Here is a 27,852-nt window from a genome sequence, read left to right as displayed (position 1 = left end):
TGTGAGGTCCCAGGCCTGTGACTGCAGCCAGATTCCCCCACATGACACTGTCACATTTTGGTGGTGGAATCACAAACACTCGTGGACAGAATGGATCTGTAGGTCAGTTCCACAGACTCAGCACCTGCACATCTGCACCCTAAGGTCCTCGAACTGTGTTTTCTATCTGTTCCATACACTTTTCACATGTGTATGTGCATGTGTGTGTGTGCATGCACGCATGCATGCATGCATGTGTGTGTGCATATGCAAGAAGGCCAGTGGCCTTCCTCAATCACTCCATCATACTCTATTTTTTGAGGCAGGGTTTCACACTAAACCTGTTGCTTACTAACTCAGCTAGGCTGGCTCGTCAGCGGGATTCTGGGATCCTCCAGTCTCCGCCTCCCCGTCTCTATGATTACAAGTGTGTTATACCATACTCGGTTTTTCTCACATGGCGCCACGGATGGGGTTCAGGCCATCATGCTTACACAGCAAGCATGCCACTGACCTCTCCAGCCCCTCTGAACTCTATTTAGAGGAAAACTCTAGGCCGCTCAGTTGTTGCTATATGAGTGAGCCTAAGAAGTGATTTTTTTCCCCTGGATCTCGCTCTGTAGACCAGGCCTGCCTCTGCCTCCCGAGTGCTGGGATTAAAGGCGTGCGCCACCACCGAGAAGTACTCTTAATGAGGCGGAAGTCTTCTCGTGGTGACCGAGATGTGCTTGGGGCTCAGTGAGGTGATAAGAGTGGGTGGGGCTAGTGAGGAGTGGGTGGGGCTAGCGAGGAGTGGGCGGGGCTGGGGAGGAGTGGGCGGGGCTGGGGAGCACTAGCCCCCTCCTCCTCCTTCCTTGCAAGCCTTCCCTCAGCCTGTTTCTATCCTCTCGCACTGCTGTGTCTTTGCGCCGGAAGGGAGGGACATCCTGTAGCCTCCACACAGTGCCCTTCTATAAACGGCACCCAGTGCCTCCCCTTCTACAGTGGAGATGGCCCAGGTGGGATGTTCCTGTCACACACGGCCTGGCCCAGAAAAAAATCTGTTTCCTTCTTGTTGACCTGAGTGGGGTATTTGGTTTGCTTTCTCCAGGGATGATGGTCCCTTGTCACATAGTTAATATGGAACCTGGAGAGCTTACACATGATGGGAGGGACCCTAGCCAGAACCAATCTGTGGCTCAATGGTACTCAGTAGGTAAAAAAAGGAACATCCACGGGTGATCTGACATGGGCCTGGGGGTGACCAAGCACAAGGACTTACCGGTCTTCCAGGAGCTCCCACAGGACCCATCTGTCCTATTGGCCCCGGGCGGCCAGGAGGCCCCTGTGGACAGACAAAGAGAGCATGGTTTGAAGACAGGCAGACTCGTGTGTCTACTCCGATATTTTTCAAGTTCTGTATGGAATAGTCCCGAGTGAAAATGATACTCACCTGGTAGCCGACCAGACCAGGCTCTCCAGGTTCACCCTGGTTGAGAGGAAACAGGGTTAATTAAGAATTACAATTGTGTGTGTGTGTGTGTGTGTGTGTGTGTGTGTGTGTGTGTGTGCATATGGGTGAACGAGTTCATGCAGGCGCACGTGAGGCCAGAGGTCAATATATTCCTCAGGAGACAGCCACATGGTTTTGTGAGATGGTCTCTCATTGGTCTGGAGTTCCCTAAGTAGGCGACTCTGGATGGCTACTGAACCCCAGGGATCTGCCTGTCTCCACCTCCCCAGTGCTGGGATTATGTATCAGACACTGTGACCCACTTTATACATGGGTTTTGGGATTTTTAACTCAGGCCTTATGCTTGCAAGGCAAGCCTTTTGCCGACTGAGCCATCTCCTAAGCCACCGAGAGTTACTGGTGTTAAGCATCTTTGGGTTCATTTATCTCCACGGCAGAGTTGGAAGTAAGCATGGAATATACAGACTGAGGTATTTGGTCTGGGGCATTGAGAACACGGGGAAAATAAACCCAACCCAAACAGAATATGATGACCACCCCCCAACCACAGCCTTGAACTCCCCCATGAATCTGTGAATTCCTTCTTTCACTCAGAGCTAATTCCTAACTAGCTTTGTTGACAGTTTACATGGGATCCCCGAGTCCCGTCTCCCACCCAGGGCACACATACCCTGTATTTGTCGCGGTCTTCTTGAGATAGTGCGTAAGGTTCACCTTTCTGTCCCTTAGGTCCTTGGGGCCCCTAAAGTAGCAGATACACCATAGAAAGAAAAGCACAGAAGAACCCGTTATCTTCCAGTGTGACTGCCAGCCTTTGTTCACAATGTCCAGTGTCCCCATGGATTACATAGGCACCCCCCCCCCCCACCTACCAACTTCCTCAAGGTCTAACTATAAGTCTGAGGCTTTTTATTTCATACTCTTAGAGTTACAATGGAAACACTTTATAGGATTTAAACTATCTTCAGAACCTCCACATTCATCCTCTGGCATAGAACTACGTTATCTTTTCTTTGTAATGGTATTGGTGCCCCAACAACATAAACAGGAAGACTCTTAGAGATATTTAATACAGGAGAATGGCTTGACTTACGTCAAAGCTAGGCAGTCTATACAAATGGGTGCACATTACCTTTGAATATCTATACATAATCAGCATTTTACAGTGACATGTGTCTCTTGGTCATGAAGCTTAAGCTCGATAGACAGAGGAAGTCATGCAGTTCACTGAAACACTGAACCACATCAAAAAGAGACAGGGGAGAGCGGGCGCTGCAAGGTGGAGGTGGAACCCATTGGCCAGAGAAACCAACTCGCCACAGGATGAAGGTGGGGATGCTTGCTCATGGCTTCTTTTCACCTCAGTGTTTTCAAAATACAAAGGCTCAATGAAAAAATGTTAGCATAACCTGAATTTGCAAATATAGTTCTCAAGAACACTTTAGGACTCTTTGCAAAGATCCCAAGAACGAGGTCACTAAATGGACAATTGCAGGAATTCTATTGCATATCTGCCTCTTCGTAGATGCTGGAGAACCTGACCACCTTCCAGGTGCCCAGACGATTCCTCAGTGCCAATAGACACTTGGGACGAGACTCAGGCTTTCCGGTTTAGTTGTGTTATTACAGCCATTCACTGTTATTTGACTTAGAATATGGAAGGAAATGGCCCTTGGAAGACAGTCGCAAGAACATACCCCAAGCCACTTTTCCTCCACCCAACACTGACTCAAGAATAGAGACAATGGATTTGTTTGAACCCAGAACAGTCAGCTGCGGAAAAAAGGAAGAGAAAAGTGAGCAGGAAGAGCAGCTTCCATCAGCTGTGAAGGCAAGGACAAGGCGTGGCAGGCGGCCCTCCTTGGCCGAGCCTGGGAAGTGGAGCCAAGGCCACATTATGTTTGGTCCAGTTACACTGACAGGCTAACCATACCACCACGTTGCCCTTATACTCACAGGGAGGCCAGGGAAGCCCCCAGGTCCAGAGGGCCCTTGTGGCCCTGCGTCTCCTCTGGTCCCATTGCAGCCGTCATAGCCAGGTCTCCCTCGGGGCCCACCTTGCCCTGGGTGTCCCTGGAAAGCAGAACGGTGTGTGAACAGTCGAGCTTTCACATAATTGATCCGTGAAACAGCGGTAAATGTTCTCCAAAGCCACACCCCCAGCACAAATCCAAGGAAAAGATAACTCAAAAGTGGACGGAGGAAGAAATGAAAGATTAAACAGGCAAAGATGTAGATGTGCCTTAAGCAGGTGCAAGGCTTCCTCACAGGCGCTAGGGAACTTGTCTTTCTCTGCCTTGCCCCAGGGGCCTTTCAGCAGGCAGTGGGAAGAAGAAATCCTGCAAGCCTGTGAGAGCTGTTAGATGCGGCTGTTGGAGAGGCCGGATCTCAAGTGAAGGGGGTAGTCACACCCCAGGGCCGGATCTCAAGTGAAGGGGGTAGTCACACCCCAGGGCTGGATCTCAAGTGAAGGGGGTAGTCACACCCCAGGGCCGCTTTCTTTGCTGACACAACTGCTTTAATTGTTTCCTGGTCGTCTGAGACAAGGCCTCACTCTGTAGCCTAGGCTGGATGCCAGCTTGAGATCCTTCTGCCTCAGGCTCCCAAACGCTGAGGTTACAGATTTGCACCACCATGCCCGGCAGAGGTTTAGATTTAGGCAAGAATATCAAAACCCTTCGGTATGTCCACTGGGGAGGCAACATGACCGAGAGCCTGTCAGTGACCAGAGGGGCTTGGGTTGCACTGGGCGGGTTCTGACAAATGGGGCGGAGCCAAGAACCTACAATTCGTGCTGTTTTAGAACACAGTCTGTTTTGATAATTACCTAGACAGTACGCATTTAGGTATATTTTGTAATTGTGCAATTTCTTTAAATGATGTATCTTGGTAAAAACCAAACACATTCCAAAGTGGTTTCTGAGGCCATTTGGATGCCTTTTTTTTTTTTTAAAGGTTTGAGAAATTTGGAAAATTTTAAGAGTCTGGGAACAAATCCCACATAAACAATGATATTGAATAATACTAAAAGAAATTTCTCTCTTTGCACATCTCTTTGCTGTAGGTGGCTTTGGCCTGTGCAGTTGCGCCGTGGTGAGTCGGCGTTATCCCTGCTGTTCTGTGGGTTCAGGAGTGTCCCTTCTCCTTTCCGGGGGCCTTCTGGGTGAGGACGAGAGGGACTTCTAGACCTGCCCTTGCAGTTCCGCCTCCAGGAATTAGCTTTCTACAGGGTTCACCTGAGCTCTGCTGTCCCTGTGGCATTTCTCTGAAACATACGGCTGAGGTCTTCACCCGTTTGGTGGAGACTGCCTACTGTGCTTCCTTCCTAGAACCGACCCACAGCACTGGGATATGCACACCGACATGGTCTCAGTTCAAAGTGAGCTTTGAAGACAGCGTCAAGTCACACTGACCTAAACATCCATCTTTCAGTACCTCATTAGACATCTCTCTTTGGGACACAGCTCTAAGCTCCGCATGGATGCTGCCTTACACAGCTTCGACCATGTAACATGATACAGTCCCCTTAAGATCAAGAGTCACAAACTGATGAGCGCTGACAAATGACATCCAGGCCACATCATCTGTGCTGTGTTCTCTGCAGTGACTCTGGCATCTGTGAGCAGAGCTGAAACTGAGGACATGGTGGCGACTGTCCCTCTAACTTGGTAATCATTTGATATGAAATAAACATATGCATGAAAAATGAACAAAAATGAGACACATCAGTTTCCACTCCATCCCATAATGTTCCTCCATCTTAATTAATTTGGATTACCAAACCATCAAGATGGAACTGCCGGGCAGTCCAAAGAGTTCCAAGAAGTAGTTTAAAAATGGGCAATTTAGTTCCAGGCTGTTTGTGGGAAAACATCTTTTATGATTTGTTTATCTCTGGAAATGTGTGGATTCTGTATTCGGCCAGTTTCTCAAGATCCCAAGGAATGCAACAATTACTTCATTTTTCCTGACTACTGTGTGGTGTAACCCCAAGTCTGCTGGAGCACACTATGGGTGACACTGAGGACCAGGGCATGCTGAGCTCATGGTCTGCTAAACATGGCCGCCTTCCCTCTGCTCCACTTCCTTTAAGACTGTGGGGCTATGGTTCTGAGGGCAAAGAGCAGACTTCCCTTCCCTGGCTCCTGTTCCTGGTATCAGGCCTGCTAGTGAAGCTGGGGAACCGTCTCCTTCCCTATATGTGCACAGTAAGAGAGCAGACACATGCCAGTAGGGCACAGACACAGTGAACATGGGTGAGGTCCACAGAGTCCATGCCTCTAGCCATAGCAGCAGACAGGACGTGTGATAAACACACTCATCCCTGAGCTCGGGTCTGGCCAGGAAGCCTGGCTGCCCTGGGAATCTGCTGGCTGAGTTTTGTGAGGAAGGCTGTGAGTCAGGCTGGCTTTGTTTTTGTTTTTTTTTGCCACAAGAAGTAAAGTAAACTAGCCTATAAAAACACTTTTATTGCATTTTAAGATTTTCTCATGAGCAAATCAACCCCCCCCCCCCCCCCCGGCCCTACAGTGTGGTGTGTGTGGGTGGGTGGGTGGCCTTGAACTCATGGCAATCCTCCTGCCTTATCCTCTCAAATGCTGGGATGACAGGCACCCCCACCTGGAACTCTCCTCTGGACTTGTTACGTGCAATTACTATAGAGAATCTGGACTGACCAAACTGTGGTGGCTTCATTCTATCCTGGTCCTTGCTGGGTCACTTCATGTTCAGATTGCCCATGCCGCAGATGAACTCTCAAGGCCAGCTTTTTAACGTCTGTGAGCCATGCTCTATCTTTTTGACTGCCAACAAGGTCAAGTTTCAGCAAAGCAGACTCAGTCCTGAAGCCCTATCTATAAGAACCTTCAGGAAGGAAACCCATTGTTTGCCTGGAATCCAGGAGAAAGCCAAATGCAGAGAAGCCAGATGCTATAAACAAAGAAGCCATTCCATTTCAAAGGTTTCTTTAAGTTAGAAATGCATTGCTTGGAACACACACAATGTTTAACCTTCTCTCTCATCTTCCCAAACACTTACTGGAATTCCATCTGCACCGGGGAACCCAGACACGCCTCTTGCTCCCTGTGAATAATCAGAGCAATTAAAAGAGCAGAAAGGCCCAGAGTCACCCACAGCAGAGGACCCAGCCAGGACCCTCAGTCCCACCCACAGCAGAGGACCCCAGTCAGGACCCCCAGTGCCACCCACAGCAGAGGACCCCAGTCAGGACCCCGAGTGCCACCCACAGCAGAGGACCCCAGCGAGGACCCCAGCCAGGACCCCCAGTGCCACCCACAGCAGAGGACCCAGTCAGGACCCTCAGTCCCACCCACAGCAGAGGACCCAGTCAGGACCCTCAGTCCCACCCACAGCAGAGGACCCCAGCCAGGGCACATACCACATCTCCTTTTGGTCCGGTTGGCCCAGGAGCTCCCCGTTCGCCCTTGTCTCCTTTGCGGCCCTGTAGTCCTGGGAAGCCTTGCAACCCTGGGGGCCCAGTGTACCCCTGGGTGCCCACTGGCCCCGGCTGACCCTGTGGGAACAACACATGTTCAGTGTCACAGTTGAAATCAAGCATGCATTCTCAATTACAATCATTTTCCCAATTGCACTTCCTGTTCTCCAAGATCTACCATCTTCAGGCACGTCATGTAAATGGCCATCTTCTACCAGAGCCACCCCAGAGGGGTCGTTGGCTAAGGGGAGAGATCAGAGAGCTTCAGGGGAAACACGTTCAGTAAGGGACACGAGAGTGCTTGACAGGTGAGGTTGATGGCAGGCGATCGAATGTTGAGTTTGCCGTGACGGAATCAACATGCTTGGCTTTTAAAAGTCTCTTTCAGGTAAAATGCTCCCAACAATTTTCTCAATATAACATATACAGGAGCAAACAAAACACAGCATATCCTTACAATAGAATATTACTCAGCCTTAAACAGAAATTACCGATACGTGCTCCAACAGATACGAACTCGGAAGACAGACGCTTATGAAATAATCAGTAATAACAAGTACTAAAGGGTCCCATTTATGTGAAGTCGCTGAAGGGGTCGAGACCTGTCTACTGCCCCATTTCCAAGCCCCTTGCTGCCCCTGGGATGGGGGAGGCTTACTTCTTTGTTTCTGGTCTTTTCCTCCATGGCCCACACGGGCAGTCTTGACTGTGCATTGTCTCTACTGCAAGGTGTATGTCTTTACTGAGTGTTGAGAGGTCATCTCTAGTGTCTCATAGGGTTAAAGTGAGAAGACAAATTTCACAGGAGGTGAGGTATGGGGTGGATGTCACGGAGGTGCTCATCCAGGAGCAGGGAGACCTTCCTCAAAGCTGTTCATGTCCCTCTTCTACTGGTTCTTGTAGGAGCCACAGGTGGATGGGAGAGTCCCATTCTTTAAAGACTGGCACCCCAGAGCTCAGGCACCCTACATCCTCAACCCAAGGGGAGTCTGGAAAGGTCCCTGAGGCTCCATCTGGCTCAGTGCCTGAGTGGTAGATACGAGGCCCCACTCCTCCATCCTTCATGCCTCCCAGCATCATCCAGCCATGCCACACCATCAAAAGCCCAGCCAGGGCAGGGCAGACTCAGCATCCTGAGCAGTGGTGGAGTCCATGCATCACAGCCTCTTTGAAGAACACTACAGACAAGAGGCCGGTCCCACTGTGTGGCTTCCCCTGGGGACAGTGGCTCTGTGGGCTGGACCCAGGACCCTAAATTCCCTGTCTCTGAAGCACTGTGGTTTAACTGCTGTTTGTGTGCTCGGGAAAAGAACATGTTTTGGCTCTGACTTTTATGGGTCTTTTCCAGTCACGTCCTTCTTGGCTTGGTTTGTGGTGGTGATAGATCTGGCTTCCCTGGGATTGGACACAGGCGGCGGAGCAGCCTCAGTTCCCCATGTCCTGTGGAGGCCACCCCTTGCCAGTGTTTACAGTGATCACTCCAGGGGGATGGGACACTCCTCACGGTGGCATCTATTGTTACCGTTCACAGCCTGCAAGTCTGCCAGGGGGCTAACCATTCCAGAGCCGAGGAATACACGGGTCCCCCGCTACCACAGGACTTGTATGGGGGCCACGAGACCACCCCGATTCCTCATGTTCAAACCCTTTCCTGGACCCCCTTGATGGGGAAGACACAGAGTCCCCTGTGAACTCATTTCCGCTCACTGTCAGCAGACCTCTGACCTGTACTTCTCGGATGGGTGTCTGGCTTTGGGGTAAGCTCGAGGCTTGTCTCCTCTGGAACAGGCGGTCACCTCTTCATTGCACAACCCAGTGGTTTCCCTGCACTGTGCAATCCTCACCTTTATCTAGATCTAAAATACCTTCCTGGCCTCAGAGGGAAATCCAGACCCATTTAGCAGTCCGCCCTCCCCTCCCCCGGACCCCCTCCAGCTTCCTCTTCCCCAGTCTCTGGCAACCATCCTTCAGCCTTTTATCTCTGTGGCTTCCCTCTTCTATAAATCAATAAAAAAAAAGAAATCGCGTGATGCGCGACCTTTTGAGTCTGGCTTCTCTCTCCCTCAGCATAACGCTTTGGGGGTTCACCTACGCTGTGGCACAGACCAGTACTTCATATTCACGGCTGAATATTATTCCATTGTATGGATATACCTCAGTCTGTCTTTTCATCGACTAATGGGCATGTTTGAGTGTTTCTGTATGTGTGTGCCTGGGCATGTACGGCACAGCACACATCTAGAGATCAGAAGGCAGCTGAGTGGAGTCAGGCCTCTCCGTCCACCTTTACATGGGTCTAGGGGGATTAAACACAGGTCTCCAGGGTGCACCACAAGCTCCTTCTTTTGCTGAGCCATCCCACTGGCCCATCCCACTTCTGTTATTTCCAACAGCCCTGCTACCAGCACGTGTGTCAAACATCGGCCTGAGTTCCTCCTATCAGTTTTTGGTGTCTATCCCCAGGACTCATTGGGTCCCATGACAGTTCCACATTTAAGTTTCTGAGCTATGACCAGACTTTTTCCTCAGTGGCTGCACCATTTCAGGGCTCTACCAGAAACACTCCAATTTCACGTCACCCTTATGCCAACACGATTTTCTCCTTCTTTGGCTCTAGCCAAGCTTGTCAATTTGAACAACTCCTGGGTGTTGATGGACTAGAACATTCCACAGCTTCCAGGCTGCTTCTCTCAGGGAGGGGGCATCTGGGGGAGAATGTGTGTTGGGGCCTGGGGCTGGCTGCTGTTGCCAGGCTGAACCCTGCCTTGTGGGGTAACTGGGCACTTGTGCACATTCTCAGTGTGCTCCTGGGAGGTGTGTTTGGATTGTCAGGCTGGGGCTTTCCCCAGGATGTCGTGCTTGGGCGGGGGAGTGCACCGTGGAGTGTGAGCAGCAGCTGCAGGCACAGGTGATGAAGCTTTCCCTTTGTGCTAATCAGCGGTCACAGCCATTTCCATCCTCTGTTGAAAAGTCCAGCTCAGAAAACTCACTTCCATCTCTTCCTTTCCTTGTGTAAAGAGGTTAAAAATAAAACTGTCCCAAGAGAAGGTGTCTACACATCAGCCTCAAAACTCCCAAATCCACAAAGCTCTTCAAATTCCTGCAACATCCCTGAAAGTCTCCTCCCTCCCATGGCCATCTCTGTAGGGCAGGGACACAGAATATATCTTACAAGTCTGTGGACACTTTTCAAAAGACCTGGAAGATCGTGTGCCGTACCCCCCACTTCCACCCCATTCTACCCACAGGGATGGGCTTCTTAGGAAGAGGGACAATGAGAACCGCCCTTCTACCGTGCATCTCTGGGAGGTGGCCCACCAGATGTTTAACAGCAGCAATCCCATTTTGTGCCCTGGTGATGACATGGGGAAGTGGGGAACACCGGCAGGGAGGAGCCATCGCTGGGCTTAGAAAGGCCCAGCATCAAAGGCTGTCTGCCTGGATCCTGGCTGACCGAGTTCTGTCCATGTGTCTCTGGGTGGGGTCAGTCGTTCCAACTTTATGCCAGACTCACTAGAAGTACAGTGTCCCAGGCATGGCTCTGGCCCCTTGGATCTGTATTCCACACAATCCCTAGAGGTTCCTGTGTGCATTGCTGCTGAAATACCACCGTGTCCCGCCACACCACTTCCCTCCACTGGTGCTCAGGGAGGAGATGGTTATCTTTTAATAAGAAAAATCTCTTTAGTGCTAAGTTCTAGCCCAGAGAGAGGTCTGGCTTTTGAGTGAGGCAGAGGGAAAAAACATTTTTGTCAGCTACATATTAACTTCAATCAAACTTCCCTAGAAGACAGCATAAACAGGAGTTTGTCCATCCGACACCCTGTCCTTCCTTTCTGGAGTCATGGCTGGTGTGTACCTGGTCACCAGCCATTTTTCCAGAGGGCGAGGTCACATTCAAAGCCAACTTTACTAAACTCCGTGGTTCTGGAGGAGGTGTGCTGAGACCACCAAGAGTGCTCCTGAATTTGGGAACGTTTACATCCGGAAACAGGGCAAAGTGTCATCAGACTGTACGTGTGTAGGCACAATTGGACACTGGGCCAAAGGCCAGAGAAGCCCAACACCCGTCTCCAAGGACAGACCCTGTCCCTGTGCACACCAGGATGTTCAGTCGGCTGCAGCCTTTCCTGGTAGAGCAGAATAGATCTCGGTGACGCAAAGCCCAAGGCCGAACGGTAGGAAATTCCCTCTCCGTCCTAAGCCGACTCTTCCTGTCTCACCTTTCATGGGCACCAGCCACAGACCCTCCTGCCCTCCCCAGCTCCTTGCAAACTCTTCCTTCCTCTGAGGGCAGTAGACTACAGCTCTTGGTGATCCTGGGGAATTCCTAAGTGCTAGTGAGTTTCTGTAAGGCTGATGGCACACATTGGAAAATCCGTGAGATGTCCGCAAAGGCAGACATCTTCAGGATCCGGGAAACTTATTCTTTACCCCAGAATTTAGAACTGTCTATTGTTCATAAGGATGACCAGTTCACATCTGTAAACACGTTAGATCACCCACAGTGTGAATTAAAGAGGACCAACTGAACAACATTGGACTCCTTATATGATGAAGGTTGATAAGGACCTTAGAACTACTCTCCAAAATAATTTAACAGATTGTGGTTAAGGAGTAAATAACACCTGGGCTTGGTGAGATGGCTCAGCGGGTCAAGGCGCTGGCCGCCAAGACTGACAATCCGAGTTCCACCCCTGGGGACTCACACGGTGGAAGGAGAGAACTGACTCCCGAAAGTTGTCCTCTGACCTCCACACACATACACAAACGCCATGTACGAGTGTGCCCCTCCCCCACAAATATATATGTATGTGTGTATATATGTATATATATGTGTAATAAAAAATTTTAAGTAAATAAAATCCACATGTGATGAAGCCATCTCTCACTCCACTCAGGAACGTTCCACTTGAAATGGATCAGACTCAAATGAAAGAGGAGAAACTAAAAAACCCCCAGCCAACCACCACCACCACCACCACCACCATCACCACCACTACCATCACCACCATCACTGCCATCACCACCACCATCACCATCACCACCATCACCACCACCACCATCACCACCATCACTGCTATCACCACCATCACCACCACCACCACCACCACCACCATCACCACCATCACCGCCATCACCACCACCATCACCATCACCACCATCACCACCACCACCATCACCACCATCACTGCTATCACCACCATCACCACCACCACCACCACCACCACCACCACCACCACCACCACTACCATCACCACCATCACCACCATCACCGCCACCATCACCACCACCACCATCACCACCATCACCACCACCACCATCACCATCACCACCACCACCATCACCATCACCACCACCACCATCACCACCATCACCACCACCACCATCACCATCACCACCACCACCATCACCATCACCACCACCACCATCACCACCACCACCATCACCACCACCACCATCACCACCACCACCATCACCATCACCACCACCACCATCACCACCACCATCACTATTACAGGGGAAGTTTTGAAACTTTGGGTTGTAAAAGATTTCTTAGACACAAAAACCACAAAACAAGAGTCGACAAGATTAAAGAGTTTGATTCTCTGAATACTGCTGAAAACAAAAGGGCTCTAAACTAGTTAAGTCTCTAAACTAGTTAAGTCTGGCCCTAACTAGATTACGGGCTCCCTGGCGTGCTTCTCGTACAACCTCTGCGGCCATTCTGCACTTGTGTACCTGGCAAGCTCTGGCCGCATCTCATTTAAGCGCTCTCTGAAGTTCTCAGCATCCACCCGACCAGCACTCCTCGTCCCACGCAGCCTGCTGAGTGGCTGGCTGCTCACGCACTCCCCTGCCGCTGTCTGGCTCTCCCCACCCCAGCTCTATTTTTAGAGCATTTTCCTTCTTTTTCTGTGGGTTTGAGGTTCGAGCCCAGGGTCTGGCACCTGTGTGTGGGGGAGGTGCTCTGCCACTGGTCTACACCCCCAGCCTGAACCCCTTTGGAGACCACTATAACAACATCACCGTTTCCGAGGCTCAGCCTGCCACCCTCATCTGCCCCAGCCCCATTAAGTGCTGTAGACCCCTTGAGCCGTTCAGGAAACACTTCAGTCTTGCCTTAGCCCTGCACCAGCCCCGCAGAACTGGGGGTTGTTGGCTCCGTAGAGGGTTTGGCCTAGCTGTCTGCACAGCAGACGGAATGCTGCCCTGGCCCTCATGATGAAGTCATCAGGGAGACCACCCAGACTCTATGGAAGGAGGCCTGTGTATCAGACCGCGCTCAGCATCTGATTAGATAATGAAATATTGTGGGCAGTTGAGGTGCGGGTGAGGCAGGGCTCTGGAATGCGGGACGCTCCTCCTCCAGGAGGCTCAGGGCTGCTAACGTTTGAACCTGGCAGCTTTGAGGACAACTGCCCATGATGAGCATGAGCGGAACATGCTCAGCAATGGGTAGGACTCGGGTGGGACTGCTGTGGCTGGGGGGGTGTGCGTGTCAAAAGTTGCAAAGAATCAGGGGTGTGTACAGACATCAGTCTGCAAAAAAATCTATAAAAGGAAGAATTTTAATGTTTACCGAGTATCTCAATTTTGAAATTTTGAAATGAAATCAACATTCCTGGTGGGAGGCACAGGGCCAGGGGATGATAGTGCAGTTCCAGCGGTCAACACCAGGTGGCAGTCAGCCTCAGCCTCCAGGCGTGTTAGGAAACCTACCCTCTGACTTGAAGGCTTTGAGCCTCTCCATGGTCACATGACTCATCTGGGGGACAGAGGGCAAGTCCCTCATTTGTCATGGGGTGCTAACCTCCCTTCGGGATAATCTTGAGGAAAACTGTGCTGGCCTAATCCAGTCAGTCCAAGGGGCTATTGCATTCCTTTTCCCTGTGACAGAGTGGTTGGACTCAGTCTTGTTAAAGGAAAAGTATACTAAGTATTGACATTGGGAGCCTGCTGGATCCACACCTACCCCAGTGGCCCATGCTGCAGTGACATTAAATGACATTAGATTGAATTCCTCCCGGGACTAAGTCAGAACATGCCTAACAAGCCTGGATCCGGGACATTTCCAGCGTTTTTAACCCATTAGATTTTAATTCCTGCAAAGTCCAGAAGCACATATTGTTATTTTGCTCATTCTCTGGGGGAAACTGAGGCAGGGGTGTGGCCAACTAGCCTTGTACATCCTGAGGGAGTGAGCTCACATGGGAGATGGCCATGTGGCTCTGGAGACTCACTGGTAGCCTGGGCACGCTCACCACAGACAGGAACTGAGGTGTGAAACCAGGTAAGGCCGAGGGCAGGTGTGACAAATGGGGACAGGGTGTCTCCCAAACAGCTTGAGGAAGAAGAGTAGAACAGGACGCAGCTGGCAGCAACGTGTTTTAGGAACAAGATAAAAGGGTATAAAAGTGACTTCTCAGAGGCTAGGAGATGGACCGCAGAGGGTGGACAGCCTGCAGGTGGACAGGGTCTGTGGGAGGCCGAGGGCAGTGGTGATGACCGTGCATGCTACTTGACTACCACAACCTACTTGAGAAGAGGAGACTGTTGCGGTCTCTGCATGGCTGGAACCCCATGCTTGGAGATAGAGGAGCCACCATAAGGCACCTAAATGTGCATCACTTGGACCTAAAAGCTTGAGAATGTCTCCTACTGAGCGATCTCACCTGACCTGGGACAAGTTCACTCCAGCCCTAAGGGGCCGGAGGGAGGGCATGGCTGGGTGGCGGAACAGCCCTGGCATTTTTCACCCCGCTCTTCTCACATTCATGCAGCCTCTGAAGTGTTTTTGTTTATTTGATGTTTTTATGTTTTGAGACAGGGTCTCGTCTAGCCCAGGCTGGCTTCAAACTTGCTACATAGCCAAGGATGACTTTGAACTTCTGATCCCCCTGCTTCTGTCTCCCCGGGGATTACAAGTGTGAGGCCCACGCCCAGTGTATGCAGTGCTGGGAATCCAACCTTGTATATGCTAGGCAAGCTCTCTACCAATTAAGCCGAAGTCCCAGGCCCTTGCTGTAGGTAGAACCCACATGCTTCACATGCTAAGCAAGTACTCTGCCATTGGGCCACACTCCAGCCCTAACCCTTGAAGTCTGGTTGTTAGTCCACACCAGATCACATACAGCCTTTCTTCCCTGCACCTTTAGAAGGGTCTGCTCTTTGGGGTGAGCCCCATGAGAAGACCCTCGAGTCCTCAAGGGCAAGGCTTCCCTACAGAACCACTCTATGACACTGTCCCATTCCTCAGGCTGAGGTTGTCTCCTGGGCAGTGAATAAGGGGCTGAGCTCACAGCCCAGGATGGCTCTGCAAGTGACTTCTTGGTGTCCCGTACTTCCTTCCCCTGATTTTCATCGAAGATGACCCTTTTGATGACACCGAACACATACCAAAAATGAAAAGAGACCACAGGAGATCCATCTGCCATCTGGTCTGTGGGAGATAATGGATGGTTCAGTTACCCAGACAAGAGATCCAAGACCCAGTGACATTCTTCTGCATTCCAGAGAATGACTCAGCAAGGAATGTCCTCAGGACACATGACCATTTCTTTTTCTTTTTCCTCTCTCCTTCCTTTTTTTTTTTGAGACAGAGTTTTGTATAGCTCGGATGCATCCTGTAGCAATGGATGACTGAACTTCCGATCCTCCTGCCACCACAGTAGGAGCTGAGGAGTGGACTGGGGCTCTCTCTGCATACTGGGCAAGGACTTCAGCGACGGAGTTACATCTGTATCCTTCTTTCTTTCTGAAGACTTTATTTTATATGTGTGAGTGTTCTGTCTGCGTGTATGTATGTGTACCATGTGTGTGCAGTGCCCAAGGCCTACAGAGATTGGTGAATCTCTCAGAACTGGAGTTGTGAACAGTTGTGAACAGACACATGGATTCTGGGACTGGAAAAATCCAGGTCTCCTACAAGAAAAAATCCTACAAGTTCCCTTAGTGCTCTTAACTGCTGAGCCGTCTCTAGCTCTCCACCAGTTCTTTCCTTTCAATGGCATTTAAATGTTTTACTTTATTTTCTTTAATTCTACTTTATGTGTATGGGTATTTGGACTGCACGTGTCTGTGCATCCTTGTAGGGCCTGGCACTCCTGTTGAAGTGGCCATCAGCTGTAACTCTGGAGTTAGTCAAACTCAGTTCTTGTTCTGAAAGTCTGTTAGGACACCTCACTCATTCTCAATGGTCCCCCTCCCTTCTGGACAATTGCCCAAGCATCCACAGATCCCTAACCGCAGAATGTCGGAAATCCAACATAGGCCTTATTCCCTTGGGCCCCATGTCCTACAATAACCCCTAATCTCCCTTTTCTTTCTCCAGAGACCATCTCTAGAGTCTAATTCTGGACAAGTGGAGACACTGCTGGTGTTTGGCTCACAGCCGAGGAGCCATCAGTGGTCAGATGGAGCTCCTGTCCTGCATTTCCCCCCTTGGTCCTTTCTTCCTGTCATCTCCTTCAGGGCCTGTCACCCCCTATTTCAATCCGTGTAATAACCCGTTAGCTAGCATCTGGGCTTCCTCTCCCTAACAATGCCCTGGTATCTGAGGTGGTATTGTGTTCCCTGAAATATTGTGCATCCTAATAAACTTATCTGGGGTCAGAGATAGAACAGCCACAATATTAAACACAGAGGATAGGCAGTGGTAGCACACGCCTTTAATCCTAGCATTCCAGAGGCAGAAATCCATGTGTTCAAGGATACAGCCAAGCATGGTGACTCACGCCTTTAATCCCAGAAAGCAGCCTTTAATCTCAGGGAGTGGTGGCAGAAAGCAGAAAGGTATATAAGGTGTGAGGACCAGAAACTAGAAGCATTTGGCTGGTTAAGCTTTCAGGCTTCTAGCAGCAGTTCAGCTGAAATTCATTCTGGATGAGGACTCAGAAGCTTCCAGTCTGAGGAAACAAGACCAGCTGAGGAACTGGCAAGGTGAGGTAGCTGTGGCTTGTTCTGGTTCTCTGATCTTCCAACATTCACCCCAATACCTGGCTTCAGGTTTGATTTTATTAATAAGAACTTTTAAGATTCATGCTACAGGTATCCCCTTTGCTACCTCCATGGGGTCCCCCTGAAGTCAAGGGAACTCTTGTGTTACGTCTAACTTAATCCTGTGCAGTCCCTGTGGCCACTGTGGAGCCCATGATGCCCCCTGTGTATTAGATGACTTCTAATGATGCCCTAACATTGCAAACACTTCTTTTTTTCCTGAAAAGGCTGCTCCTTGTTTCTTCTTTGAGCTGATATTGGAACAAGTCCTCTTTGATATGCTCCTAGTTTCTTAGCTGCTTCATAATGTCCCTTATTAAATCCCTTCTGCACCTGTTTTACATCTTGAGGGGCCCAGTGTGGTGCTTGGGCCACAGGACATGTGTGTGTGTGTGTGTGTGTGTGTGTGTGTGTGTGTGTGAGGCTTGTGGGGTTGTAAAGGCAACTTGATTAGATTTTTGACATGAATCCTGTCTACCTGTCTCCAGCTGGCTGCTCCCTCAATTGCCTGGGATGCCTAGGAAGCACCCCCTTGTAACTGCTCTGTCCTCTTCCTCAGCATGGCCACTGGGGTGTGCTTCCAGGACACCATGACCACCGGGGTGTGCTTCCAGGACACCAGAGGCCTTGTGTAGGATCAATCTGAGTGTTTTCTTTCTCTGACATGCATGCAGCAAAGCCCTCCAGGCTCCGGGAGGCTAAGCGAGCGTGGAAGACCAGTCTTCACCTTCCAGCATGCAAGACAACTGAGCAGGTGCTCACAAAGGGAGTCGGCGCTCTCAGGAGAAATATCTGTCCGTCATCCACCCGTCTATCCATCCTCCATTACATCTATTGCATATGTATGTATCTATGCCTCTTTCCATCATCTGTCCGTCTCTGCCATGTACCTATCATCTTCTCTATCATCTGTCCACTTGCCTATTTATCTAAGTACACACGTGCGTGCGTGCGCGCACGCACACACACATACACACGGACTATTATATGTGTCTTACAGTTAGAAGGTGTGAAAAATATCTAAGAGGAGAAAGAACACAGAGAAAACACAGGGTAGGCATTCTGCTGAAAGCTGACTTTGGGCTCGTGAGGAGGTGAGATGGCGTGTGACAAGCAAGCCTGATGGACTGAGTCTCTGGGACCCATCAGGAATGGAAGGAGAAAGCTGACCCCACAAAGTGGTCTTTGGCCTCCATGTGCATGCTGTGGCATACCCCCCTCCCCCGCTTCCGTCTTGTGCGCACATAGTAACAGGTTTAAAAGGTTGGCCCCCAATGGTACCAAACCTTAAGTTTCTTATTAAAATACTGTTGTCATAGAAGCTCATGTCCAGCTCTATGTACTCTCCTTAGAACGCAACTGGATGGACTCTGCCTGTGTTTGAGGGAGGTCACTGGACACAGAACGGTCCCTGGGTACGACTCCTAATTTTCTGGCACATTCTCAGCCTGTAACCTCTTCAAGACCAGGTGGTATGACAGTCTTGTAGTACAGCTCCAGCACTTTGGTATCCTTCACCTGTGGCTGCTGAGGGCCACACATGGCTGTGACTCCCCACCTCTATATAAAGCCCTCCCTCAACGAATCTAGTGGGAGCTTCCTGGTGTGCATGGGCCTCTTCCACACTCTGATCTCAGGCAGACGTACGGTTATGAATAATAACCCACGATCTGGCTTACATTTGGGAATTCTGGTTCATGCGGTCAGAGAATTTACCAGCTACTCAGTTTGGCAGCAATTTCTGTGATCCAAATATTAATCTTTTTCGTGCAGAACAGTAGCACTGCTCTGGCTCTGATGTGCTGGGCAAGAATCTGGGAGGCAGAGCCTTCACCACCAATGGGCTGGCTGTAGTCTTCCTAGAACAGTGATTCACCACACTACCATCTCCTGCTGTGAAGAGTCCTAGCTGTCTTGGTTGCTCATCCCTGCCCCTCCCCACAAAGCAAGAGAACAGACAGTGCCCAGTGCCCAGTGGATGCTGCCAGTTCCCCTCAGTGTAATGTACTGGCAGATCGGTGGTAACACAAGCCCTTTCCTTTTAAAAGACCCCAATGAGCTGGGCATGGTGGCACATGGCCCTGACGGACCTCTCCTGCCTCTTCGCTCCTGGACTTCTTCCTGGGCTCTTTAAATGCTGCTGTCCCTCAGACCTCAGCCTGTTCCTCTGGTTGCACACTCTGACACTCGACTTTACATCAGAAGAACTCAACGGACCCAGAAGCTTCAGCATAAAAGACCAAACATCAAAAGGAAACAACTTTACTTTGGAAACAAACCCACCACTGTTATGTTATTTGTTAAGTTGTATCATCTGGACAGAAACTACTCCCGTCTGAGTATGTGCGGATCCCCATGTTCAGGTGACTCTCCCCCAAATTAGCATTAAAGGTGCTATCAGAAGGTGAAGTTACAAGGTAGGCACCCCCATAAATGACACAGTGCCCAGATGAAAGACTACCCTGTGCACGAGGGCACAGGAGCTAGGCACTGTCTGTGAAGCAGAGAATCCCCCTTGAATGCTGAATCTGTGGTGCCCGGGTGTGGGGCTGTCTCGTTTGCGCGTGTGTGTGTGTGTGTGTGTGTGTGTGTGTGTGTGTGTGTGTGTGAGCACTGTGTGTGCAGTGCCCATGGAGGCCAGAACTGCAGTTGGAGTCTCCGGAACTGCAGTTACGGAAGGGTGTGTGGGTCTGGGGACCTCATCCAATTAGCAAGTGCTCTTGACTGCATCTCTCCAACCCCAAACTATGGCTTCAAGTTCTCTGGTCTACAAAGCTGAGGTTTTCAAGTCCTTTGAGATCAACAATCCTTCAAAACCTATGTGGTGGTGAGCAAAACCCCCAGAGTCATTAGCAAGGAGGGCTGTACCCAGAAAGGAGCAGAGTTGAGTATTTTCTAAATTGAAGGAGAACTTTGAAGAAGCTTTAAAAAAAGTATTTGTGTTCATTCCCATACACAGGCAAATACACAAACCAAACCCCATTGGTCCCAGAAACACCTCAGATCAGGCTCCCTGGTCCACAAGGTGAACCTCTTTCTGGAGTTTATGAGGCACATACGATGCTCCATGTTGCTTGATTATGTCCTTATTCACTTTAAAATGTGTGGATCAGACCATCATGAGATGGAGTGACTCCCATGAGCATCAGAAGGGGACCCTCATCACAGATAGGGTTATGAAGACACTGCCTCATTCTGTCCCAGAGCAGAGAACCAATACCCACCATGGAGTCAACCCAAGAAATGAAGTTGGAATAAAGGGCAAAATGGAACAAATGGATGGAAGAGTTGGCCATAAAACCAAAAACAGTGGAAGCCAACTTCGTGGTTAGGAAAGAACTGGAAATGTGTGGGTGTGTGCTCAAGGCCTGAGGAAAATTCCGGAAGTCCTGCAGATGTTTTTTGTTAGGAGGCGTTGGAAGCCCAGAGGGCTGCATCTCCTTGGGAAACAAGTTGATTTAAGAAATGTATTTCCCTCTTAAGTAGTTTTTTGATAAACTCAAAAAATGCAAAGCTCATCGGCAGGGTGAAGTCCAGACCCTTCCCTGGGAGCCCAGAGCACAGTGTTTGAAAATCCCTGGAGGGCACAGCAATCTAGGACATGCATCTTACTCATTTTCTGTCCTCATATTTACAGACCTCACTCCGCTGTAAATGGTTTCTCCAGATGGCAGATGAAACTTCCCTTCCTTTGGAGGAAGGAAATGTCACAGTCACAATGACCATTTTCTTGGTTTAGGATGTTTCAACAGAAACATTAATAAATGGAGACTTACACTCAAGGAGTCAGAGGTCAGGGTACTGACCCTAATGCAAGGAGGCTTCCTACTTCCTTGAGACAATCTGGAATTATTTGAATACCTATGAAAAAGAACTTTCCGTAGGAGGTGGGAAACTTTCACTGATAAGGACCACCTTAGAGTCTCTCTGGAAGAACAAGGATCTCTACTGGATAGAAGGTTTGTGAATTAATGTTTAGAAAACATCTCAAGTTTCATTTGAACATCTACTGGAGGACTTGTATGGTCCAGGAGGTGCATGAAAGATTCAGGCTTTATAAACAAAATGTACTTTTTGAGTAGCTGGGGAGGTGGGAGCTGCTTGCTGGGCAGTGACGGATGAGTTTGTACAAACATCCCACCTAAAACCTTGTGAAAGTCTACAACTCCAGCTGGCTGAGCACTTTGGAGAACTAATCAGATTGCTCCACACAGTTACTGGATGTGTTGCTAACATGGACCCTATTCAAGGACATTAGATTCTCTTAGCCCTGGGGACATTACTCAAGTCATTGAGAATTTCCATGGCATGTCCTACAGAGGGATCTTCTGCAATTACCAGGCTGTAGACGCCAGCGTGAGCCCCACACAGACCCTGCCAGCGTTCACGCGGCTTCCCTCCAAGAGGACCAGGTGCTTTACAGCTTTCCTGCCCAGAAGATGATGGGGTGCAAGACCAGATTAAACTTCATTAGGTCAGTGTGTGGGAATTTACATTTTAAACAGCTTCATGGCAAATCTCCCAAAACGTAAGAGATATTGAAAAGTTCCATTTTTTTCCCCCATGTATTTCTTAAAAGCTGTACTGTGTCACCCAGGGAAGATTACATGCTTTGGAAAGGAACAATTTCACAAGACCAGCCTCAATGTGACACCCTTGCCTTTGGTCGTTTGTGGGAAAAGAACCAGCGGAGGGCTTCAGACTTGCAGAAAACTATAGGTCGGGGGCCAGCCAGGCTTGGGGGCCAACTTAAACACACCCTATGGGCAAACTGCACTGTCTTCTCCTCACTTCAACAAGTCAAGATAGGATTAGTATCTTTGGGGTTGACCTATGACCTATGACCCTTAATACTCAAGTAGGTTTTAAAAAAAAAAAAAAAAAAAAAAAAAACAACTCAGTGTAGCCCAAGATGACTTGGAACAGTTTTGTAGCCAAGGATGACTCCACCTCGGATCGCTCCAAACACAAGGCTTAGTAGTTTTGCAACTGGGACTCCAAGGGATTGTCAGCCCAGGGAACCGTGCAGTAGGTCGGTAACCAATTTCCTTGGGTGTCTCCCCAGTGCCCCTCATCCCTTCTATCTGTTTTTATACTCCCTTTACCACAGTTACCCGAACGCCAGACTCTCAGCAGCTGCATCACAATGCATGCATTCTTTTCATTTTACTGTCAATTAATTAAAAAAAAAAAAAAACCTTACCACCAAAAATTGGCAGGAATTTGCAATTGAACTTTTTTTTTTAAAAAATAAAATAAAATTCTCTAAGTGAGCAAGAAAAAGGTAGTTTGATGTGACCAAAGAAGAAATTAATTTTATCGGAATGTGGTCTCCTCAGGAAGGATGCTTTAAAGAAACTACGCCATGCTCACTTGGTGGTTGATGGGTTCCAACTTCCACCCTTTCTGTGCCGGATGTCTGGTTCCCGGCACAGTTGATTGTGACTTCCTCTGTCCCATTTATAAGCAGTGGGGACTCCAAGTTCTCCTCTGAAACCCCGCTTCTTTATGTTTACTCATGCTATTTAAATAGGCAATGTGTTTCCCCACAGTGAACACAGTCTCTTCTCTCACAGCAATATGTGAAAATGGCCAGGGAAGTGAATTTCCAAGAAAGGACAGTCCAAGGAAGAGGAAACAGAGGGAAATCTGATTCTGATTCAGATTTTTGTGTTCTTCTAAAAATAACATCAAAGCCCTCGACGCACTGGCCGTCCTAGTGATCTGGCCATGTTCTTTTTTGTGGTCTGTGTCTGTCGGTTTTCCCAGGATGGACGGCTTTTTTCTTAGGATCCAGCGGCTTTCAAGCTGATGCTAGCCCCTCACTCAACTCTTCAGAGGGCTGTTTAAGTCTAACTGGAGAGAATCTCTACTTAAGTTAATGGCAAGAAATAAATTTGTGACTATAAAAAAACCAGGGTGGAGGAGACTCACCACCTCTGTCCACCCACAGCCTCCTTATCCAGGGCGGGTCTTATTCCTGCTGACCCCCGCCCACTCCTTCCCATCTCCACAAAGGATCATTTACCCCCAGGGAAGCCGGTAGAATCATCGAAGATTGCTCTCTACCCCCTTCACCCCATTCCCTCTGCTACATTTCCCGAAGTGGCAGTCCAAGTCTGGGCCAATACTTCTGGCCTCCAATTTTGATTGACTCCCCAGATGTCATGTGTGCCTTGCCAAGACTGTGAAATATGCCACCTACACTGTTCTTAAAAAGTAAAAAGGGTTTAACGCATTACTAATGGAAAATATGTATCCGTCACTAAATGGAAAGGAGAAATAGAAACTCATTTTTAATCTCTCTCTCTCTCTCTCTCTGACTCTCCCTCTCCCCCCTCTCCCCCCTCCTTCCTCTCATATTAAGCAAGCTCCCACATATAAAGAACCTGACCCTGAGAACCCATTCCAATGAATGACAGATCTGGGACACGGAGGCAAAGGGATGTCTTAGGACACTGTGGGGGCGTTTTTGGTTCCGAGTCAGCACAGGCCACCTCTCTGTGGACCTGTCTGGCAGAGCCTCGCTGAGAGCTGCATCCAAGACTCCCGTGACGCATCTATGAATGACCAGCATGGGAGGCTTATCTCTAGACAGACAACTGTGGGGGTGGATAGACAGCTGGCTGGGGGAACGTTTCCAAAAGCCCTCCGACTGTCCTGAACTGCGAGCAGGGCTCCCTGCACGCTTGGCAGGCTCGCTCCAGCTGGAGCGGCTTTATGACCAAGGATGGTAAGGCTGTGGGTAACTGCATTAGTCATATTGGTCAGCCTGGGGCTGGCAGGGCTCAGGACTTGGGGAATTCAGGGGCTTGGCTTGAACCACAAAATAAAACCACAGAACATTCGAACATTTTATGAGGTCCTTTTCCTGAAATCTTCTTGTGCAGTTTATAGATCAGTTCTTACTAAACAGCAAATCTAATGTGATGGTGCTGTGTCACTAGCAGCTGGAAGATGACCAACCACCTGCCATGTTCTCTTCACATAGAGTGGGTGAGAGGGGAAACTTGGTCATGTCTATCGTGACTCGGAATGGATTTCAGAATGCAATCCCATTACAAGATTCTCAGGGTATTTACCTTTTGGGACTATTAGCAGAGTTTAGGAAGGGATGGGAAGGGCAGGGGCTCAGCTGGTACAGTGAATGAGCCCAGCATGCACGAAGCTCTGGGTGTGACCCCAGAGTTGAGTGTGGCGGCACACACCTGTGGAGAGTTTTAGGTCATCCTCAGCCATGTAAATTACATATTAAAAAGGGATGGGGCATGTGTGATATTTCACTCAGAGAATCCAAGGCAAGAGGCAGGCTCTCAGTCCACAGACCTTCTGGTTGGCCAGGTTTCATTTTTATCCCACGTGGGGCTTCTGCCTCAGGGGAAAGGCAAGTCCCTCAATAAGTGGCTTGGGAGTACCAGGATGTCAGGACAGCGGAAGGCTTCCCATTCCCAACCTGTGGTCTTCTGAGACCATCTCGACTCTCGGACTGCAGGATCAAAGTAACTTCCACGTATCTTCCCAAGCTTTAGGCTGGTTGATAAACGATGAAAGAAATCTGTCCCACTGTCATGGCGCTGCAGACTGGAGAGTGGGCAGAGGGTGAGGAGAGTGAGACTCTGAGCCCCTCAGACGGACAAGGTCCCGGAACTGTGGCACGTCCCCGGCATGAAGCTCATGAGTGTGTAGTAAGTCAACTCCTCAAAGCCTTCTCTCACGTAACATGGCAGTTTCCCATCACAGCCGAAGGAAAGGTAGCCTGTCCCCACACAGAGGAAACCCTGGGTCTGAGGGGCTCCCCGGAGCTGTCCTTCTGAGCCATGGTAGGGAAAATGCTGGCCACACTGAGCACCTCTTAGCCACTGCCTTGAGATCTAGTTTCCCAGGAGACATGTGCTAGCCCTCACACTTCATGGTTTCATTTTGACTCATGTTTGAACGAGTTATTGACTGACAACCAAATCTATGTCAGCAAGGGGCAGGAATGGAGAAAAGGTGGGCAGCTGCCAGCAGGCCTGTGTAATGAGCAGCCCATGGACCTAGGCTCCTGTGTTGGATGTTTTAGTGGGATCTCATTCTAGCCAAGCAAGGGCAGGTGATGGTTTAGCTGGGGGGTGGGGTGGTGGTGGTGGTGGTGACCTCCTGAATGTGCTCAGGTGTTCAAGGTGAAAAGGAGGCAGCAGCAGACTGGCTAAAGACTGAATGAGGGGCTGGGATGCCTCAGATTGCTCTGTGGCTTTGGGGTGTAGAGTATCTGTTTACACAGGAGCAAATGTTTAGCGTACAGGAGGCCCTGCATTCACTGTCCAGCACATGGAAGCAGCCAGCAAATTCCAGTTCCTTGGGTCCTTTGTCTCAATAGTCTGATAGCCAGAGGGAGGGACACAATGCCTCTTTAGCCTATCTTCATTCAGGAAGTTTCCGCCCTGCGGTCCACGTTCCTGCATGCTCAACTTCCTGGTACTGTCTGTGTCTGTCCGGTCCCAGCTGGACATCAGCACCTTCACAGCATGGCCACTGAGGAGGGTCAGGCAACACTCACTCTGTGAGGAGCCATACAGCACGGCCCCCATTGTACCTGAGTCAGGTGGGGGTAAAGTTTCTCTTTAGCATGAGATTTTTCTCTGAACTATCTCAAATTACAGCAGAAAATCTAGATGAACACAGAAGACTCAAAACCTAATTCTAAAAACCTTACTCCCCCACACTTCAGATACATTTCAACAGAAGTGTCATTCCATCTCATACCGGCTTACACCACACTGCACGGTGTGTGCTCACAGAAAAGTCGGCCTAACGTCACTTCAACCCGGCGGCATCTGACCCTTATGACTCCTAGACAGGACAGCAGCTGGTGGCGAGAGACCAAGCTTTGTGAGGTGTCGTTTCATATTTTGAATTCATTTCCCCCCTTCGGTCAGCTTTAAAATGGGCTTGCTATGGGAAGACTCGGTTTTACCTCCCAACAGAAGACCTCCGGCAACCTCAACAATTTAAACCCTAGCCTTTCCTGCGTGTGGACGGCTCTCGGCGGTTTCTCCCATCTTCAGGACCAGGGCAAGGCCCCTCAAAGCAAGGACCCTTGGAGGACTGCTCAGTTTCTTACTCATGCAGTTGATGCTTAGTATCTTTATCATTCCTAGTCTATGCCTTCTGGCAAATCTTTCCCTTCTAATTCTCCACACAGCCAGGACAGAAACCACCCGATCAGTTACCCGCTATAGCCTGTCTCTGGACTTGTAGACAAACTTCACTATCCCCTATATCACTTTCTGGGGATAAAAGTGGCCCTCTATGCCTTTAAGCAAGGATGAATGGGCCGTTAAAGGAAGGAGGAAATGGAGGCCCCCACAAGAAGAGCAGCTGCTTCCAGGGCAGGAAATATCCAATAATTATTCCTGCCACAATTAGATAAGGGCTGGGAGGGAGAGGGAGGAAGTGGAGGGGATTCTCAGGCGTCCCCTGGGGAAACAGGAATGGGACAGACCTTGCACTTATATGGGTTTCTTTCTGCTGGAGAAGGGACACCATCTGTGGGTGAAGAAGTCACAGGCATTGCTGAGTGGAGGCACAAACAGAGAGCTGGGGAGAGTCCTGTAGACTTGCAGCTCTGGCCATACTGTCTCTTCTCAGCTCCCATTCATTCCTTTTCTTCTGGATCCTTTGGAGGGGGACTGGCCTGGCCTGGCTCACTTCTCTGGCCCTCTGCAGATGAACAGCCCGCAGCGCTCACCTTGTAGCTGTCCACGTCATCCTTTGAACTCCCTCAAAGTCTTCCCGAAACGCCTCAAGCTCCCGTGAGCTCTCTTGACTGCAATTACTAATTTGTTTGTTTTCTTGTGGATTCTTCTTCCTCCTCACTGATCAATCCAGCCTGTCAGGATTCCAACCCTTTCTCTCTTCTAGAATCTTAAGTCTGAAGTTTATCATCTGCTCCATTTATTGTTGAAAACCTTATTAAGCTATCCTGAGAGGGAACAGGATGGAGAGAGAGAGAGAGAGAGAGAGAGAGAGAGAGAGAGAGAGAGAGAGAGAGACAGAGAGAGAGAGAGAGACAGAGAGAGAGACAGAGAGACAGAGAGAGACAGAGAGAGAGACAGAGAGACAGAGAGAGAGAGAGGGAGGGAGGAAGAAGAAGTCTACAAGCTGCTCAAGTTGTATGGGCATATAAAGAGGAAAGAAATTCAAAGCAATTTCTTTTGAAAAAAAGACCGATTAAGAAGTTTCTAGAGAGAGTTGGAGAGAACCCATCAGTGCTCACATTGTCTAGACAGAAGAGCAAAGTGGCCTCTCCTGAGATGGGGGCAAAGTCCCTGAAGGAGCCATGGCCATCAGTCTTCACTACCTCCATTGTCACGCACTAGGTACCAGAGATTCCTCCATTTCTCTATAATCTCTCGAACCACTCACTTAATTAAGGTATCACCTACTGAGCAGGGTTTTAACTCCACAGTTCCTGGTGCTCAGGGTTACACAAGGCCACTGGGCCAGGTCATGGTAGATCCATTCTTAAAGAAAGATCTGCCAGGCTCTGGATCTGAGCCTTTCTATTCAATTTCTTCTTTAAAAGTCATCCCTAAGGATTTGAAGAACAATACAAGAATGTGTTGTGAGTTCTCTGGGAATTCTTTCATTTCAAGGGATCATTAGTTGGACTGAATACTTCCAACATTTGGAGATAGCCACAGACTCCGCAGAACACCAGACAGCCATACCTAGCACGGCCTAGTCTGGGTGCTCCTGTCTGGCTGCTGACTCGGCAGAAGACAGTTCTTTTGCAAACACAAAGCCCCAGGCTGCTGCAAAGCTCAGGAGACGCCAGAGCTAGGTTTTCAGGACTCTGACCATGCAGGGGGCAAGGAAAGCCACTGCGCTCTGTCTAGGGTTCTGGACGCACAGTTTCCAATAAGATTTTCTAAAATCAACCCCAAACAAAAAGAAACCACAACAAGAACTGACCCAGAGCACT

The 27,852-nt window shown here is 49.5% G+C and overlaps 1 protein-coding gene across 1 annotated transcript in view; it reads right to left on the bottom strand.

Moving 5' to 3' along the window:
* Col4a2 (collagen type IV alpha 2 chain) overlaps nucleotides 1–27,852 on the bottom strand; it is a 141,478-nt gene that overhangs the window by 47,073 nt on the left and 66,553 nt on the right. Inside the window, 6 exon segments of the mRNA XM_059244928.1 lie at nucleotides 1,241–1,303; nucleotides 1,412–1,447; nucleotides 2,103–2,174; nucleotides 3,389–3,505; nucleotides 6,470–6,514; nucleotides 6,831–6,965. Of these exon segments, the coding sequence (XP_059100911.1) occupies nucleotides 1,241–1,303; nucleotides 1,412–1,447; nucleotides 2,103–2,174; nucleotides 3,389–3,505; nucleotides 6,470–6,514; nucleotides 6,831–6,965 (468 nt within the window).

The sequence above is a fragment of the Peromyscus eremicus genome, chromosome 17, assembly GCF_949786415.1.
Source record: "Peromyscus eremicus chromosome 17, PerEre_H2_v1, whole genome shotgun sequence".
Lineage (NCBI taxonomy): Eukaryota > Metazoa > Chordata > Mammalia > Rodentia > Cricetidae > Peromyscus > Peromyscus eremicus.
Note: the sequence above shows the minus strand (reverse complement) of the source record. Positions and strands in the feature narration are given on the sequence as shown.